Source organism: Balaenoptera physalus (assembly GCF_965194825.1).
Source record: "Balaenoptera physalus genome assembly, chromosome: X".
NCBI classification, from domain to species: domain Eukaryota; kingdom Metazoa; phylum Chordata; class Mammalia; order Artiodactyla; family Balaenopteridae; genus Balaenoptera; species Balaenoptera physalus.
This window is the reverse complement of record NC_138903.1, coordinates 101,508,998-101,527,147: the sequence shown is the minus strand read 5'-3', so window position 1 is coordinate 101,527,147 and position 18,150 is coordinate 101,508,998. Positions and strand designations below refer to the sequence as shown.

The following is an 18,150-nucleotide window of genomic DNA, read 5'->3' as shown; positions in this document are numbered from 1 at the left end:
AGACCGTGATAGTGAGAGGCCCACGCACCGCGATGAAGAGTGGCCCCCACTTGCCGCAACTAGAGAAAGCCCTCGCACAGAAACGAAGACCCAACACAGCCATAAATAAATAAATAAAATTTAAAAAAAAAAAAAAAAAAGGGAATAGAAACCTATGCTGTTTCTCATGTCAAGTATATTTTAGTAATACTATTTTGAATTGGCAACTTTGCATAATAAGATTGATAAAAATTTGAGCAACATAAAAAAATGAATGCAAAGTTATCATTTGGGTTCAAAATTTATGACTGTACAGTCTTGTGCTTATCTCTTTTGTTTATTTCATTTTTATAATATTACTCCAAATGGGTTATATTTATTGTGCTTATCTAAGAAGATATAATTATATTTCCTGTAACTGCTCTAATTATTTATTTATTATAATACAAAATATGACAAAATATATGATGTTTTGTGGTGAGTTTTTTCCCAGTGGTATTGATTGGCATAAATATATTTGGGATATAATTCATTTGCAAACTCTGGTATTTAATAATTTATAATTTTAATAATTTAATGATTTTTATTTCTGTAGTTTATTTCTTGCTGACTTTACAGTTTTAATAAAAACTACTTTGGACTTCTTATTCAAGATGGCCATTATATCCCACATATTTAACACTCCTTCTGCCCTAGTTCTTGTAATTAAAAGAATATAATAATTTCAGTAAACTCTGGATCAGTGCTAGAAGTAGGGAAGGTTGCCAGCAACAAGCTCAAATTTCTAAAAGATAATAAAAGACATGATCAAAATATAGGAGTATTGCCATTACTTTGATATCCAAAGTATGCAAAGAAAAAAATCTCCAAAGGAGGTTATTCCAGGGAAAAGAACAATAGGAGCTAATGGGTTGGAAGAGTAGATAGCAAACCTACTAGCATCAGCACAATGAGGAGTTGGCCATGTCCTTCACTTAATCTTTCAGAAGACCCTTAGATAATCCTGCTTGCAGGCTAACGGGTTTTGGGAAATTGGCCATGTAAATCATTCTTCTTGGAAAGAGAAGGGATTGATGCACTGTCACTAATGTTCCTAGAGCATAATACTAGAAGTCTCTGTCCATTCCATCCCAAGAGATGATTTATACAGGTTGTAAACAAGGGCTGGAAATGGGCACATATATTAATCTACAAAATTCTTATGTATCTCATTGTCTAGAAAGCATATATGCATACAACTTTTTAATGTTTCTATTATAGAATAGGAAAAAGAAATCTGTCTTTCAGTGCCTTGAATGGAGATAAAATTTAAATGTAAAAGTTGAATGTCATTATTGTGAATTAATACTACTCAGGAAAGTTTATAAATAAAAGCTGAGATCCAGACACTTTTCCCTTTCTAAGCAATTACAGTATGTGACTATGAAGCTTGATTTTGGGCTTGGCTTTCTCTTTGTCCATTCCTTCAATTTGGAGCACATAAAACACTACTGTGACTTCTGAAAAAGAAAGAAAGAAAGAAAGAAAGAAAGAAAGAAAGAAAGAAAGAAAGAAAGAAAGAAAGAAAGAAAGAAAGAAAGAAAGAAAGAAAGAAAGGAAGGAAGGAAGGAAGGAAGGAAGGAAGGAAGGAAGGAAGGAAGGAAGGAGAGAGAAAGGGAAAGAAAGAAAGAAAGAAAGAGAAAGAAAGGAAGAAAGAAAAGAAAGAAAGAAAGAAGGAAAGGAAAGGAAGGAAGGAAAGAAGAAAACTCACTAACAGAGATCTGAAAAGCATTGAAAGTAATATCTGACCATTAATATTATATTAGGCAAAAAAATAAGGGAGTTGTATAAAAACAGTTTGATATTTCTCTGTTTCTTGGTGTTTTGAGATTTTTATCTCATTCAATTTATAAATAGTCAATGAATTAGATGGAGGGGAACATAGAGAAGGAGGCAGTCCAGATTTTGACAAGATACTCAACTAAGGGAATGCATAATAACTAAAATGAGATCCTTAGTTACAGTGGATTCCTAATGAGAACAAGCATGACGATTAAAGAAGTGTAGTGCCATGGCCATCATATATGGCTGGGCAGATTTTGCGAGGTGCTATACACTTACACTGCCAGAGTCATGCAACTCCGTGGCCCGGGGTGATGTCCCAGGTAATTTAGGGCTAACCCAGATAAACCAGTTAAAATAAATTACAGAATATACATTTTGTTATAATATGTTACATGCATTCTAGAAAAATAAATCTCATATCACGCAATCTTTCACTAAAAATAACAAGGTTTATTGGAAAATAAGGTTGAAGCAGGTGATTCAAAACATATGCAACTTTGTAACTAGTGCACTAACAAAAACAATAACAATTTTTAATTTTTTTTGGCCACATAGCATGCAGGATCTTAGTTCCCTGACCACGGGTTGAACCCGTGCCCCCTGCAGTGGAAGTGCAGAGTCCTAACCATTGGACTGCCAGGGAATTCCCTAAAAACAATAACAATTCTAACCAAGATAGTACCACAGTTAAAGTGCTCAAGAGGATATTGCATCCATAAAAAGGAAAGAATTTGAGATCAGAAATAATTATATTCAGATAAAAAAATTAAAATATATGCTCAGTTAATAAAATGTTGGGTATTTCAGAACATGAAATCAGTAAATCAAAGTTCAGTTTAAGGGACTTCCTTGGTGGCGCAGTGGTTAAGAATCTGCCTGCCAATGCAGGGGACATGGGTTTGATCCCTGGTCTGGGAAGATCCCACATGCTGTGGAGCAACTAAGCCCGTGTGCCACAACTACTGAGCCTGGGCTCTAGAGCCCGCGAGCTGCAACTACTGAGGCCTGCATGCTCTAGGGCCTGCATCCTGCAACTACTGAAGCCCACGCGCCTAGAGCCCATGCTCCACAACAAGAGAACCCACCGCAATGAGAAGCCCATGCACTGCAACGAAAAGTAGCCCCCGCTCACCACAACTAGAGAAAGCCTGCGTGCAGCAATGAAGACCCAACAAAGACAAAAAAAAAAAAAAAAAAAAAATTCAGTTTAAGAAATTATGCTAGCACTTGGAAAAAAGGGATGTATAAATGACTATCATGAATAAAAGGATGAGACGTGAAAAAAATGATAAAAAACCATCTAAAATGTACATCATAGGATACTAGAAGCATAAAACAGAGTACATGGCTCAGAACAAACAATAAGAAATAATAGAAAAAATTTCCCTATAGCTATATAAAGTCTTTTCAAACTCAAAAAACCTACCAAGTACTAGAAAAAAATGAAGGAAAAGAGATCTACATGTATACAATATTGAATTTTAAGAATGAAGTAAAATTCTACAAGCATTAAGAAAATAACCTGTCAGAAAATTTGGGTAGCAGATATGTAGGTTTGAGGGGAGAATATTTTTACCTACGAATTCTATGCCCAACTAAGCTATCATTTATGTGCAAGGGTAATAAAGAGATAGTCTCAGATTTGCAAAAACGCAGAAAGTATACTAATAATTACTCTTCCTGGAAAAATATTGTTTAAATAGTTTTAGAAAACTGAAAATGGAAATAAATCAAGAGTTTAAGAAATAGAGACAAGTTATCAGAGCCATGGCATTGGTCACTGAAACCAGTAAGCTTTGAAATTAATGGATGATGTATAAAGGTTATGAAATCAATATTAACGGCAAAAACTCTTCAATATAGAATCTAAATAATGTACAAAATAAATCAGTAATGTGAATATCAGTTGCTGAGATTATTAACAAAAACTAGGTAGAAGGAAAATATAAATGAGGGTCTAAAACCATTATCCATATCTCATGTTACATGTGAGAAGCGAATAAATATTTTTACGCTCGTGTTGGTAAGGAAATATAAATTCCAAAGGTCTTTTTAATAAAATTAAAATGACTACTAGGAAATTAAACCAATTCATGTAAATACTGAAAAAGAGCTGGTGAAATGTAATATATCAAAGAAGTACAATTCGTCAAATATGGAAGTAGCAAGTTGCCTAAAATAATCAAGAAAGTTATTTAGAAAGCATAAATGCACTTAATTAGAACTAAGAATGTGGACATAATCACTGATAAAAACCTAAAAGAATTAGATAATACTTTATCATATCTCTGAAAATATATTTGAAAGTAAGATGAAATTAGTGATTTGAAATCAAAATTCCTTGGAGAAGAGATAGAGAATAAGAAGAGATAAATTAGTATGGAAGAAATTGAGAAAGTTGTCAATGAGATTTCCCTCTAACCCCAAAGAAAATCCCCAGGGCAAGATTTTGTAGCCCCAGGACCCAGGTTTTACAGGTGGAGTCTTTCTAAGCTTCAAGAAAAGATCAAACTTTTTTACTCAAACTATTTTAGAGGTATGGATCAGGAAGAAAGCTTCCAAACTCATTTTATGAAATACTGTTAATCAACATTGAGAAAGATGATAATAATGTAAGAAACTAACTATATTATTTCTTTGTCTCTGATTTCTTTGACATGGCTGAATCACAACTTTTATAGGCTCACAACAACACACACACACGTGTATATATGTATATGTATGTATGTATATATGTAACATAAATATATATAAACAGTTATTTTGAATTTTCATTATATACCATAAAATTCATTATTCACCTGTTTTTTTTGTTTGTTTTTCTTTTTTGGCTGCACTGCGCAGCTTGCAGGATCTTAGCTCCCCGAGCAGGGATCAAACTGGGGCTCTGGCAGTGAAAAAGCTGAGTCCTAACCACTGGACCTCCAGGGAATTTCCTCATTCACCTGTTTTAAGTGTACAACTTAATTTTAGAATGTTTCATTTGACCCAATAAGATCTCTGCTGCCCATTTACAGTTAATCCATGTTCCTGTCCTTAGCCCTAGACAATCATTAATACACATTCTGTAGGTGAATTGTCAATATTCTGGACATTTCATATAAACATAATCATATTTATGAAATATGTGAAATGAAAATACTGACTTCTTTCACTCCACATAATGTTTGCAAGCTTTATTCATTTGTAGCAGCTATCAGAACTACATTTTTTAAATAGCCAAATAATATTCCATTTTCTGAATCTACCACAATTTATTCATTCATCAGTTGATGGACATCTGGGTTGTTTCCACCTTTTGGCTATTATGAATAATGTTGCTATGTACAAGTTTTTGTGTAGACATATGTTTTCAATTCTCTTGAGTATGTACCTATGGGTAGAATTGTTGGATCATATGGTAATTCTATGTTTAATCTTTTGAGGACCTGCCAAACTGCCCTTAGCAAAGGTTCATTTCAATTACTGTACTTTTTACAACTATAGAATTTCTATTTGGTTCTTATTGATAATTTCTACCTCTTTATTGATATTCTCTCTTTAGTGAGATGTTGTTGTCATTCTTTCTTATTTATGGTTTAATAGCAGCTTTGAAGTCTTTTTCTGCTGAGTTTAACTCCTGGACCGCATCAGAATCAAATTCTATCGCCTGCCGCTTTTCCTGAACATGTGTCACACTATTTTGTCTCTTTGCTTGTCTAATTTTTTAAATGGATAACTAGATACTTTAGATCATATACTGTAGCAAGTCTGGATTCTGATTACCCACTAGGGCTTGGTTTTTTATTTTTGTTTGTTTCTCAATGACCTGTCTAGACTAATTCTGCAAAATCTATTTCCCACACAGTGCAGGTCTCTGATGGTGCAACTCTATTTTTCTCCTTGAGTTTATTTTATTTTTATATATATAAATTTATTATTTATTTATTTATTTTTGGCTGCGTTGGGCCTTCGTCGCTTGTCGCTGTGTGCGGGCTTTCTCTAGTTGTGGCGAGCTGGGGCTACTCTTCGTTGCGGTGTGTGGGCTTCTCATTGCAGTGGCTTCTCTTGTTATGGAGCATGGGCTCTAGGTGTGCAGGCTTCAGTAGTTGTGGTGCGTGGGCTCCGTAGTTGTGGCTCATGGGCTCTAGAGCCCAAGCTCAGTAGTTGTGGTGCATGGGCTCAGTTGCTCCGTGGCATGTGGGATTTTTCTGGACCAGGGCTTGAACCTGTGTCTCCTGCATTGGCAGGCGGATTCTTAACCACTGTGCCACCAGGGGAAGCCCCTCCTTGTGTTTATTTTTAAAGTCTGGCTTCCTAGAAGTCATCCTTAAAGTTAGCACTGCTTAGTGTTCTGCTAGTGATTTGTCATAATTGGTTCTTGATTCCTGTGAGGCAGTAAAACTTCCATCCTTTGCAGATAAATCTGTGTGTGGCTTGGGGAAGGCTTTCAGATCTGTCCCATGTCTAAAATGTCCGCTCTAGTCCCTCCTGAGTGGGTGCAGCCTAGCGTGTGTGCACAGCTTTCTAGACCTCCAGCAGTGAGTATACTGTTAACAAGGCCCTTTTGGCCCTTTCTTTCGCTGGTTCTCTCTGTTAAACTTCTCTCTGGTTTTGTTGCTACTAGTTTCATTGCGTTATTAGCTTTCTCTAAACTGCCGACCACTAACAAAGTAAAGGATTATGTGTTTACTTACTGGCTTTACAGTGACTTGAAGTAGTAAGTAATATGTAATATGCTATTTTCTATTCTTCTTTAATCACTTAAGGGAAAATAGTGTACATTTGGAGGGTAGAAGATCTATTGATTGACTCGTAACAGAGAAATGAACCAAGAGTTTCCAAAATTGAACCGAAGGGTGGTTCCTACAATAAAATGAAGGACCAGTATCTTTCCCTTAAGACACTATCTCTTTGAAACAGCCTCTGGTCTATGGTATCATTTCAGAAGACCAGGAGGAGTGACTGAGAAGGTGTATAGGTTAATGTATGTGCTTCTCAGCTGCTTTTAGTAAAAGTACTTTCAGGGCACTTGGCTCCCACTCTAATTTTTTTATTTTTTAATTTGGCCACGTCACGGGGCATGTGGGATCTTAGTTCCCCAACCAGGGATGGAACCCACGCCCCCTGCATTGGAAGTGCAGAGTCTTAACCACTGGACCACCAGGGAATTCCCACACTCTAATTTTTAAAGACGACATATTCCTGAGGTACCATCTGAATTGGGGCATCAGGATCAGGAGGCATCTGGGTGGTTTAGATTATTCTAAAGGCCCAGTAAGCTATAGCACAGCAGCAGTGTAAAAGGTCAAAGTGTTCTGAAGAAACCAATAGAATCACCAAAGTCCTTAGTTTCCACCTAGGTAAGAGATCCAGGCTGTCATGAAGCTCCAGTGGCAATGTGGGCTATGGTTTGTCCAGAGGTTGCCAAACTAACTGTGGTGGTATCTTTGAATTCATTACCTGCTTGAATGCATTTTTCACAGAGCATCCATTCAAAAGAATACAGACACTTAGTGTATAATTCAATAATTTTTAGTAGATTGATAGAATTGTGCTACCATCCCCACAATCAAGTTTTAGGACATTTCCATCACCCCCAAAACTTCCTTCATGCCTATTTGCAGTAAATCTCTACTCCTGCTACCAGTTCCAGACTTGTAGATTGTACCTCAATAGAACTGTGTTAAAAAATAATGCAAATAAAATCTTATCATGTATTGCTTCTTGTAATATTAATTGAATTTATTGTTAAAAAATAAAATATTTGTAAAACTGAAAAGAATTATACAGATACGAAAGAGGAAAGGAGTGAACAGTAGAGGAAAAGTACTTAATGATGGGGTCCGGAGACACTTGAAACTAGAGTAGCTCCACACTTCAGTGGTTTACTGAGAACCCATACCCTTGATGCTCAAAGGCCTGCAAAATTCTCCTTAGAATCATGCAGTGGGGATATTAAATTATATTAGCATCCAGGAGCAGCTTTCATGTAAGTTATTGCCAGTTCTGTTAAAAACATACCCTAGTAGGTTTCGGAATTGAATGTCTCTCCTGTTTTATTTTCCCCTTGAGCCTTTTTGTTGACTGTCTCTGTTAGACTGTCTTACACAGAAAGATTACTTCAGCTGGGAAGAGCTAAGCTAGGTTTTTCCATAAAAAGCATATGGGTAATTTCTGAATTAAACATTGAAATAAAGTTTTAGCCTTTTTGCCTAGTAAAATTAAACTAATTGCTATGGCCTGAATATTTGTGTCCCCCCTCCCCATTCATATGTTGAAGTTCTAATGCTCAACATGATGGTATTTGGAAGTGGGTCTTTGGAAGATGCTTAGGCATGAGGGTGGGGCCCTCATGAATGGGATTCATGCCCTTATAAAAGAGGCTTCAGAAAGCTCCCTCACCCCTTCCACCATGTGAAGACATGGCAGGACACAGGCAGTCTGCAAACTAGGAGAGGGCCTTCACCAGAATATAACCATGCTGACACCATGATCTTGGACTTCCCAGTGTCCAGAACTGTGAGAAATAAATTTCTATTGTTTACAGGCCACCAAGTGTGTGGTATTTTGTTATAGCAGCCTGAATGGGCTAAGACACTAGTCTTAGAATGAATCCCCTGTTGAAATAGTAATTGTATTTTCTTTCATGTTAGAATGTCATTGGCAACATTATCTTCATCATCAAAATTATTTTATTGTGTTTCAAGCACCCCTTTCATCTTAAGCATAAGCAAGTCACTTCTGAGAGAGTTGTCTTTGTCACTATGAATCTCATGTTAGTCATTGTTTGTTCAATCCTTGTCCCCTTTTCCAACCTATTCAGGGTAAAACTCTCTCATAATAGGGATTCACAGTGGACTATACATGGCCATCCTTATTAATTTTAATGGCAGGAGTGAATGAATTTTAAAAAGGCTATTCCTCACTTGCACTCATCTACTTCTTTACCCCATTTTGAAGTGGTAATACTTGGAAAGATGCACTTTAATATGGGTTGTGCTTTCTGCCCTGGGGAAGCCAGTTTTGCCTATGGGACAGTAAAGAGGAGTCATATGGTATATTGGGAACAACACAGGCTTAGAAACCAGATAGTTCAGCCTCTGCTCTTTCCAGCAGTGTGATTTAGGGGAAGACCCTTTACCTCGCTGACCTCAGTTTCCATTATAGCAAAGTGGAGATTTTTAATTATAAAGTTAAGAGCAGGACAGGACACACATAGAGATAGCTTTAAGGATAAAGTTAAGAACAGAAATAATGTTATAGGTAAGACGTGAGGGTATGGATAGAGTTAGGATTAAATGGAAAGTAAACGGTAGAGTTAGCTTTGGTTTAAGAAATAGGTTCACTAAATTTCTGTCCCTCTGCTACATGGAAGCAAGTGTGAAGGATGAAGACTTTATCACCACTTTTTCCCAGAGTAACTATGATGAGAAGAGGTTTCCTGGCAACCCACATTGGACATAGAGTGTGAGCGCAAAATGAGTGTTTGTTTTGTTAAGCCACTGAGACTTTGGGATTGTTTTTTACTGCAGCTTAGCCTGAGCTATCCAGATGGGTTCAGAAATCTAAGAATCCTAGTAAGCTGTTGACTGAGAACACCTTTAGCATGAAAAGAAATCTCATATAAAAACATATATTTCTTTTCACCTCCATTTGCCTTGATTTTGGCTTAAGTGACAGGCAGCCAGGTTCTTTCATGTTATTTGTATAGGTGCTGAACTAGGTGGTGAATCTTTTTGAATTAGGTGGTGAATCTTTTCTACTCAATAAATGTACTATTTGTTATAGATGCTATGCTACCCTGACCAGATCCTACCTTCAGGGCTGAAGGGTTTATTCCCCAGGTGATGGGAGATTGTGGACTTGACAACTTTCAGGTATAAACCCTCTTGGGGAGTTGCCTCTGTTGAAGAGAATGACCTGGCATAAAGTCATACATCTCTCTTGGGGACAGTGGTGGTATAGAGGATTGGCCCCCTGCTTCAACTTGGGACAACTCTGAAGCTTCCCATGAGAGTCATCTAAGTGTGATATTGTTTTTGTTGTCCACACCTCTCAATTGTCTTTCCCCTGGTGTTATATTCTTTGAGTACATGCAGAATTAGTCAGGAAAGGTGATACTTTTTGGTTAAGTATGTCTTTGTGAACTTATTTTATAGAATTCAATTTAACTTTTAAAGAAAATGAGGTGAAGTGGTATATTTTCCCTACCAAAGATGCAGGGGGAATAAGTCCTTATTGTAACTACATCACAGCCCAACTTTTCCCTCTGCCCAATCATCCTTTCTTCCCTTTCCCCATGCAGATGGGTCCCAAGATCACTTCCTAATAAACATCCTGCACACTTACTTCCATCTCAGAATTTATATCCCAGAGGACCCATCTTAGAGCTATTTATGTTTAGAAGTGTGCTATGGGTCACATAATATTTGAGAGCCACTATGCTGTCACCTATTCCTGTTGGCATTGCCTATAAAAATACCTCTTTCTAATATATTCAGCTTTCTGGGTGATATGTTAATATATGTCTAGGGGAATAAACAAGGAGAAGTGGGCCTCAACCATGGAAATTGCATTGACTTAAGGGGGAGCTGGTTAACTGTGTGGAAACTGTGTTTCTGCTGTAAGCAGAAATGTACTGCTGCCTGATGGCAAGAAGCATCTTTCTTTCCTCAGACCACGAAGACCTTCCAGTACAATGGGATGTGGCACTCCAGTCTTCCTCTGCCCCTCCTTCCCTTTCATTGGTAGTAACAACTCCAGGTCTGTGCCATCAGAAATTTCAGCCTCTCTCTATTGCCTCGCTGTTGGGGAAGAGTAGTCCCTAGCTTCAGTGGTACAAGATATTTCTAGCCATGGGCAGCAGTGATGCTGTTTCAAAGTGGCAGTTCAACCTTTATCCTTTGACCCATTCCTAGGACTCAACCTAGTCATGGTTGCAAAGGAATGAGGTATTCCTGCTTTCTTCTCAGGGAACTGAACTCATGCCAGTGGGCTCACTCAGCGTCAGGAAGGTACAAATGTTGAAAGAAAAGGCCAATGTATTTTGTCACCCATGGCTCCAGGTATGGAGGAACAGAGCAGCTTAGTATGGTGACCCTGATGATTGCACAGGTATCCAAAGCCATTTGGGATAGGGGTCAGTTAAGGTGATCAAGTCACACCACATGACTGAATAGTGGGGAGTTGTAAGGCTCCTTTTGGCAACAGGAACAGATAATACAATGCCCACAAATACTGACGCTCAGTATATGTCTGTTGAACATAGAGTGGCCGCTATCAACTGGGGATAAAACCATCAATAAGATAAACATGGTCCTCTCTGTTCTTGGGGAGCTTAGAGTTTGATGGGAATAAGATAGCAATGATACCTATAGCAAGGAGAGCATATGAGCCACCCCAGGGCCCTGCTCAGGTTAAGGAAAGTAGGATAATTTGAGAGTGCAGTTATTCTGCTTACCAGGCATCAGTGATGTTGTTATTAATGTTGAGCTTGTTGTCTACACCTCTTGTCTTTCCTCAGGTGTCATAGTCTTTGAGTACATAGAGAAGAGTAATATTTTCTGGTTGTATTTGTCTTTATGAACTTATTTAACAGGTTACAATTTAATTTTCCAAGAAATGAAGTGGTGTATTTTTCCCTCAAAAGATGCAGGGGGAAAAAAAGACACGTGACATATTAGGCAACATTTAATAAATTTAATAAATTAATAGGAAGTATCACAAAAACCTGGAATGGATAACATACAGGAACCAGGAATAAGACAACACTTTGCAACCACTCACAAAAAGTACCACTTGATGAAAGAAGACTGACAGGAAATAATATAAGGCAGTCTGTTGCACGTGTCTTAAACAGATATACATATATAATAGGACATCAAAATGATCTGTTTGACAGTAAATTCACCACATTTACACTTATCACATGGACTTTAAAACATTTATAAAAGTTGTAGGTTTAACATTGAACTGTAAGCTTTATATCCAAATGAGTATACTTGTTTCATACCGAACTGCACAGAACTTATGAATAGCACACAATTTGAGAATAATTACTGTGTTGGGTACTATTAAGTACCACTACTTGATGGCATAAGAATTATTAACAAATGTGCTGTAAGCTATTATCATTCAACTTATTGCTAGTGCTTTTGAAAATCTGTGGTTTATATTTTATTTCTTTGTAAAACGTGCTATGAGCTTGCCCTGATAGTTCAGGAAAGAAATCAGATGTTTCCAATTTTCTCTAATACTCACAATACTTCAGATCTGATTGCGTGGTCTTTTTAAAGACTGCTGAGGGATTTGCTTCAGCCCTTCTCATATCGCCTACTCTGCCTTACATTAATACAAATTGATGGATTTATGCTTCATACACGGCATACATGCAGGACACCATCTGTATGTGCAGAACTCATGCTCAGCGCATGGTGTGTTTCTTCAGACATTTTCGTTTCAGTAAGAATTAGATCTCATTCAATTTCATATAACTGTTTTAATATGCAGTTCAATGGAGCCAACAGGCAGGTAGACTTTACTTTCATGTCATAATTGGGCATGCTCAAGCAATTGACCGGCATTTGGCAGTGTTGCAAATCACGTAGGGACTGTATGAGTTTCCACAAATACGTCCGTTGGCTCTCCCACCACCCTTGTGGCAGACTGTTGGATTTATCTATGCTGTGTGTTGAGGACACACACCAGGGGTTTTAGAAATTCAGATTCTGCCTTCACCAATTTCAAGATACTCTAAGGTGTGTAAGTAACTGTCAGGCATAAGAAATAGCATTATGAACTCTTCAGAAATTGATCCACAGTTGTGTGACATGGACACACATGGAAATACAGTTACTGGAAACCCTTGTACACTCTGCACACAGCATAGACTTAATGGTCTGACTTTAGCAATGCTTGAAAACCTTTCACGGTTAACAAACTAGTAAAATGGTACTGAACTCTTAGAGAGCAGCAGGCCCAAGAATGAAACAATGGCCAACATTTATTGTAACACAACACTATATTTTAACAAAGATTTAAACTTCTGGTACATAATTGCAGTACAATGAAGAGCTTGCCACTTTTACAAATTAGCTGCAGCCTTTGCCTGCACTAGAGAGTTTGGAAGGATCTGTAAATGAGATACATTTTGTTTAAAATCCAGATGGAAACTCTGTATTTCTGTTTTTCCCGAAGTTCAGTAAAAGCTTCTTTTTAATTACTTTTTTTTCACATTCTAAGGGCCCAGTTCTGTAGTCCTTAATCAAGCAAAACTTCCAAGCTTTTGATCATCTATGCTTCCAACACAAGTTTTACTCAAAAATGGACTGCTAAATTAGGTCCTATAGATAGAGGTACCATAATTAATATACTAATTTAATAAGGCTCAAAATGCTAATTTCATTTTGTGTGTAGCACACAAATTTCCAGGATCCTGAGATCAAAACCCAATTGATGATGAATCCTGGATTGGGAAATAACTCTGGGATTTTGTTTCCCAGTTTAATCATGGAATTAGGTATTTACTAAGGACCAGAATGAAGACACTAATTCCAGTTTGCTTGTCATTATAATCAGAATTTGAACATTGTCTGTAAGAAGTGAAAAGCTATTATTGGTGTATATATCTCGTATCATCCTTCCACTTCTGTAGTCCTGGTTAACCAGCTGCTATGTTAAAATACCACTATGTTTGGTGACAGACATTGCAGTAAAATATCAACAGAACATTCTGACAATGTCAAAATTTCCCCCATGTGTGACAACAAGGCTAAGTTCTGCCTTTGACTCACTAATAGTTATGATAGATTATCAGAAGGCAGAACCGATCTTACTGTGTTTATGTGTGTAGATGAGCTGAGCAAGAATTTAAAGTGTATATTTACTGTTAACCAGGAAAAAAGATTTCACTGAATTTGTTCAATTTTGGCGTGGTTGAAATGTAACCACTGTCCTGTGCATCATTCTGGTCTCCTGCAAATGCCACCTGAGATGAAGATCAACACTTCCTTATGTGAAAAAGGAAAAGAGAGAGAGAGAGAGAAGAGGGAAAGAAAGAAAGAAAGAAAGAGAGGGAGGGAAGGAGGGAAGGAAGGAAGGAAGGGGGAAAAAAATCAACATGTTTGCATCAAACAATCAAAGTAAGTTATTCTCAATCTATTATAAACAGTAAATATAGAACCCTAAATCTCACTATTGTAAGCATGATTGTAAAGTACAGGATTGCAAAGCTATATATAAAAACAACTTTTTCAGACAGCAATATTTACATTAGGTATGACCGACAGAAGAATTATAGAACAATTTCCTACATTTGTAGCTTTACTGTAGGAAAAGACTGCACCACTCTTTCTCACACACTACTAATCCTTTCACTAACCACATTGGAGGGATTAACTGGTAGCTCCAAATTCTCGATTTGCATCTCTATACCGGCCTCCTGGTCATCAGCTTTCTTAATCACTGGTTCATTGGTGTGCCGGTAAATGTTAACATTAAGCTCCCTCCCAGACAAAGCAGTGGCAGCAACTCTCGGGATTTGTCTGATCGGAGGCTTTTTATCTGCCTTATAATTGCAGCGCAAATAGTTGGAGAAAGCCCTTCGGTAAACTTTGTTGAAAAGAGTGTACACCAGAGGATTAATTCCTGAACAAACGTAGCCAATCCAAACAAACACATTCAGAAGTTTTTCCATTAGCTTTTGATTACAAGCCTTCCCACAAAGAACCGACAGGATATTAGTAATAAAAAACGGGCACCACATGATCAGAAACACAAAGAAAACAATGCCAAGGACTTTCGAGGCTTTCCGTTCATTGTTGATAGCTTGCATGGTGCCCCTTGGCCGTCTTTCCTTCTTCTTCCTTCGGCGTGGGTTCAAATCTTGGTTAGGGTTTGCAGAGTTCTCTTCATCAGTATTCCTCTTGCAGCACTTCAGGAAATCCAGGCTTATTCCGGGCGGTCCCTCCGTGTGGCCGTGCAGTAACATCAGAGCTTGTCGGCGAAGGACGTGGATAGTTAGACAGTATGTAATCACCATGATCGTCAGCGGTATGAAGAAAGCTACGAAGGACCCAATAAGAACGAAATTTGGGTCATTCAGCACGCAGGTGGTGTTGTTGATGAACACCTTGTCTTCATCCCTCAGTCCAATCACTGGGATAGGAACTGATACACCTACAGGAACAGAAAAGAAGGTAGGACATTGCTACAACATACTGAAGGGTCGCACAGATTTGTACAGTGAGATGCATTTAATTGCATTTCACTGAAGAAAATTTAGATCTATCTGTTGAAGGCTATTCACAGCATAAATGGGTAGTCACATGAAAGAGTAGCAGTATGATATCAGAAAATGACAACTTTTTTCAAGTTAGGAATGCCTTCTCGCCAAATTTCCCTTAGAAGACGTGGAATTATCATTATTGAGATAATTATAGGTATGGTTGTGCATAAGAGTGGTTCGTGTCTTTTTTGTTTTATCTCCAATTCCTAGAACTGTCCTGGCTCATAGAAGGCACTCAATAAATATTTGTTGAATGAGTGAATAACTTCGCATCTATACTCAATGATGTCAATAAATTCAACTGTTCATTTTTAAGCATCTTCCAAATGCAATAAAAATGATGTGTATGCCACCTACAAGAGTAATTATAGCATATCAGGGTTGGTGGAGCTTTTAGCTGAGGACATCTTTTCCTGAGCAAAGTGGTCAAGAAGAGGAACTTCTGTGTGTGTGTCCTTGGGAGACAGGGCCTAGGAGCTCTGGAGTTACTGGAGATGGAGAGGATAGTATGGCCCCCAAACAGGAATTAGATCTGACCACAATGTAGACATAATCTATGCAGAAACTGAAAGGACTGTCTTTTTAGTAAGCATTTTCCTGAGACTCTGTGCTTAAGCAGGGTCAGGAGACAGATAAAAATGCTGAGTTGGGAAAGATAGAGTCCTCCCATTTCTGTGTGGAGTTTTGAACTCTTTTGTTTTGTAAGAATACTGAGAAGTAGTAAATTGGTAAGCACTTCCATTAATAAAGAAGCTCACAGGCAGAAAAAATCAACAAGGAGCAGAAGGTGATCTTATGCCTGAGCATAAGTAAGAAACCTAGAAATTTTTAGAAATCATTATGGTAGATCTCGAAGAGGTCCTACATCAATAAGTAGGGGTAACTTGCAAGTGAAATTCAAATTTTAATGTTAATTTATTCTTTCTTGTGTCCACAGGAACTTGAAGCCTGGGAAAATTCAGATTGCATTTTTAGGATTCTATCAGAGATTATTATGAGGAATCCTGAGCTGGTGGATATCTGCACTATGAACTGTGAGAGGTGATAGAAGAGCACTCTCAAAGATCATTGCTGGCTTTAGGAACACACAGGGAACGGTGACAAATCTGAAACTGAAAGTCCCTATAGATTGTCTTTTTTTTTTTTTTGCCGCACAGCGTGGCTTGTGGGATCTCAGTTTCCCGACCAGGGATTGAACCCAGAATCCCAACTGCTAGGCCACCAGGGAACTCCCCTACAGGTTGTCTTAACACACTTTGTTAGGTATAGAGTGTTTGGCTGGATGATCAAGAAGGAAATAAATGGTAAATGTTTCTTTGCTAAGAGCTCGCTGGGGATGTTGATTGGTAATTAATTTCTAGGAAGACATGAGGAAGAAAGAGTCTTTGGAAAGTGATCTTTAAGCCTTTTAACTCAGACCCTGAATTTCTTAAATGACCGTTTTTTTTTTGTTTGTTTGTTTGTTTTTTCTAGAGAAAGAGGCCAAGTGATGGTATGAGAACCAGTGATAGATGTGACAAGACTTCTTGGGGTATTGGTACATGCCTGCAGCCCTGAACCTGGGCATGCCATTCAAGAAAGTAAAAATGGCTGTGAAAACTAGGAGACACTGCAAACAGAAAGTGTCCTCAGGTAATACAGTGCAGGATCTGGTGAAAAGACCTTTGAACTCTGGATGGGAAGAGTGGCAAGTATCAGAAGGTAATATTCACCTAGTTTGATGAACCACGCAGATTACATTTCTTAAGAGTTATAAAATGACAGGGAAGAATGTGGTCAGTTTGTACTGTTAGGATCTTTATTCCAAAAGTTATAAATATGAGGGAATATCTAGAAAGAGTGTAGATCCAGCTTGCCTGAAAAAAGTCAGTATTGGCTTATCCTTCATGAAATATTTTAGTGAGGATTAGGCTGCAGGAAGTTTTCTGGAGTTAAGGAACCTAATATGAGATTAAGAAAAGAGGGACGGGTTACTTAAACACAAATCATTTATAAGAGAAAAAATTAGAGAGAGAACCTAAGATTAAGAGAGACTTAAAAGACCTATCAAGCAATTATAATATGTGGACATTCTTGGGATCTTGATGCAAATAAATTTTTAAAAATATTCATGACACAGGTGGAAAGTTTGAACAATGTTTGGCCTTTTGATGATATTAAATAATTTTTGTTCATTAATTTTTAAAAGTGATGTTGATATTGTGGTTATGTAGAAAAAATCTTATATTTTTAGATATAGATACTGAAGTATTTAAGGATAAAGTATTATGATTCTGAGGTTTATTTCAAAATAATATGGGAGGGAGAAGTGGATGGAAGTATGAATGAAAGAACGCAGTCCATAAACTGATAAATCTTGGAGCTGAGTAATGAGTACATGGGTCTTTATTATATAATTCTATCTAACTTTACAATCTTTGAAAGTGTCTATAACAAAAGTTTAATATTTAAAAAATTGAAGGAATTAAAAGAAGACATAGAAGTCCTTTCTGAAACAGAGAAAGAAATGGCTGTGAGATCTCAGATCATAAAAGTCTCTAAGATTTACTACTACTGCTAACTTTGGAAGTGATTACTTCTAGAGCAAAAGTCTTGGCCTCCTGAGTGGAAACGCTCAACATTTTCATATAAATATAGAGAAGAAGGCGATTTTCTGACAGAATGTTGGTAGAAAGCTATGTTATACTTTCTCAGGATCTTATAGCAAGACCAGAGGAGGGGTATAGTGGAATGGCTCCCCTTCCAAACTGCCCCCCTCCCCTGCCCTCCAGCACTGTGGGAGGGGGCAGAGCCTGAGGCTAGAAACTTGATCTGGAGAGTTTGCCTTCATTCTGGAGGAATCCTGACAAGGGTAGACATATCTACACTCAGGAAACAAGTGCTGGAGTGGAGATTAAATTCCCAAGGAAATGCTGCACAATATTTTAGGTATTTCTAGATATCTGAAGTTTCTAGGGAAGGCCTCACACTCTGATCAGAAGATCAGTGGAAGTCAGCATTACTCAGAGCCCAGCTCTGAACTGGTATTAGCTTGTTTCTGTTAAAAGATTTATTCACTTTCCTAAAGGATTCTTGGGCCT

The 18,150-nt window shown here is 37.6% G+C and overlaps 2 protein-coding genes and 1 pseudogene across 3 annotated transcripts in view; 2 read left to right on the top strand and 1 right to left on the bottom strand.

Annotated features, from left to right (window-relative positions):
• Window positions 1–14,756, top strand: part of IL13RA2 (interleukin 13 receptor subunit alpha 2) — a 140,552-nt gene extending 125,796 nt beyond the window's left edge. Inside the window, exon 9 of the transcript XR_014258548.1 lies at window positions 14,715–14,756. The gene's annotated coding sequence lies outside the window, so the exon portion shown is untranslated. The remainder of the gene's footprint in view (window positions 1–14,714) is intronic.
• The window catches only part of HTR2C (5-hydroxytryptamine receptor 2C), a 55,622-nt gene continuing 38,994 nt past the window's right edge, over window positions 1,523–18,150 (bottom strand). Inside the window, exon 2 of the mRNA XM_082445584.1 lies at window positions 1,523–14,961. Within this exon, the coding sequence (XP_082301710.1) occupies window positions 14,138–14,961 (824 nt within the window). The 3' untranslated portion in view covers window positions 1,523–14,137. The remainder of the gene's footprint in view (window positions 14,962–18,150) is intronic.
• Window positions 14,882–18,150, top strand: part of LOC309652066 (mitogen-activated protein kinase 6 pseudogene) — a 52,735-nt pseudogene continuing 49,466 nt past the window's right edge. Inside the window, exon 1 of the transcript XR_014268785.1 lies at window positions 14,882–16,702. The product of XR_014268785.1 is annotated as a mitogen-activated protein kinase 6 pseudogene (transcript). The remainder of the gene's footprint in view (window positions 16,703–18,150) is intronic.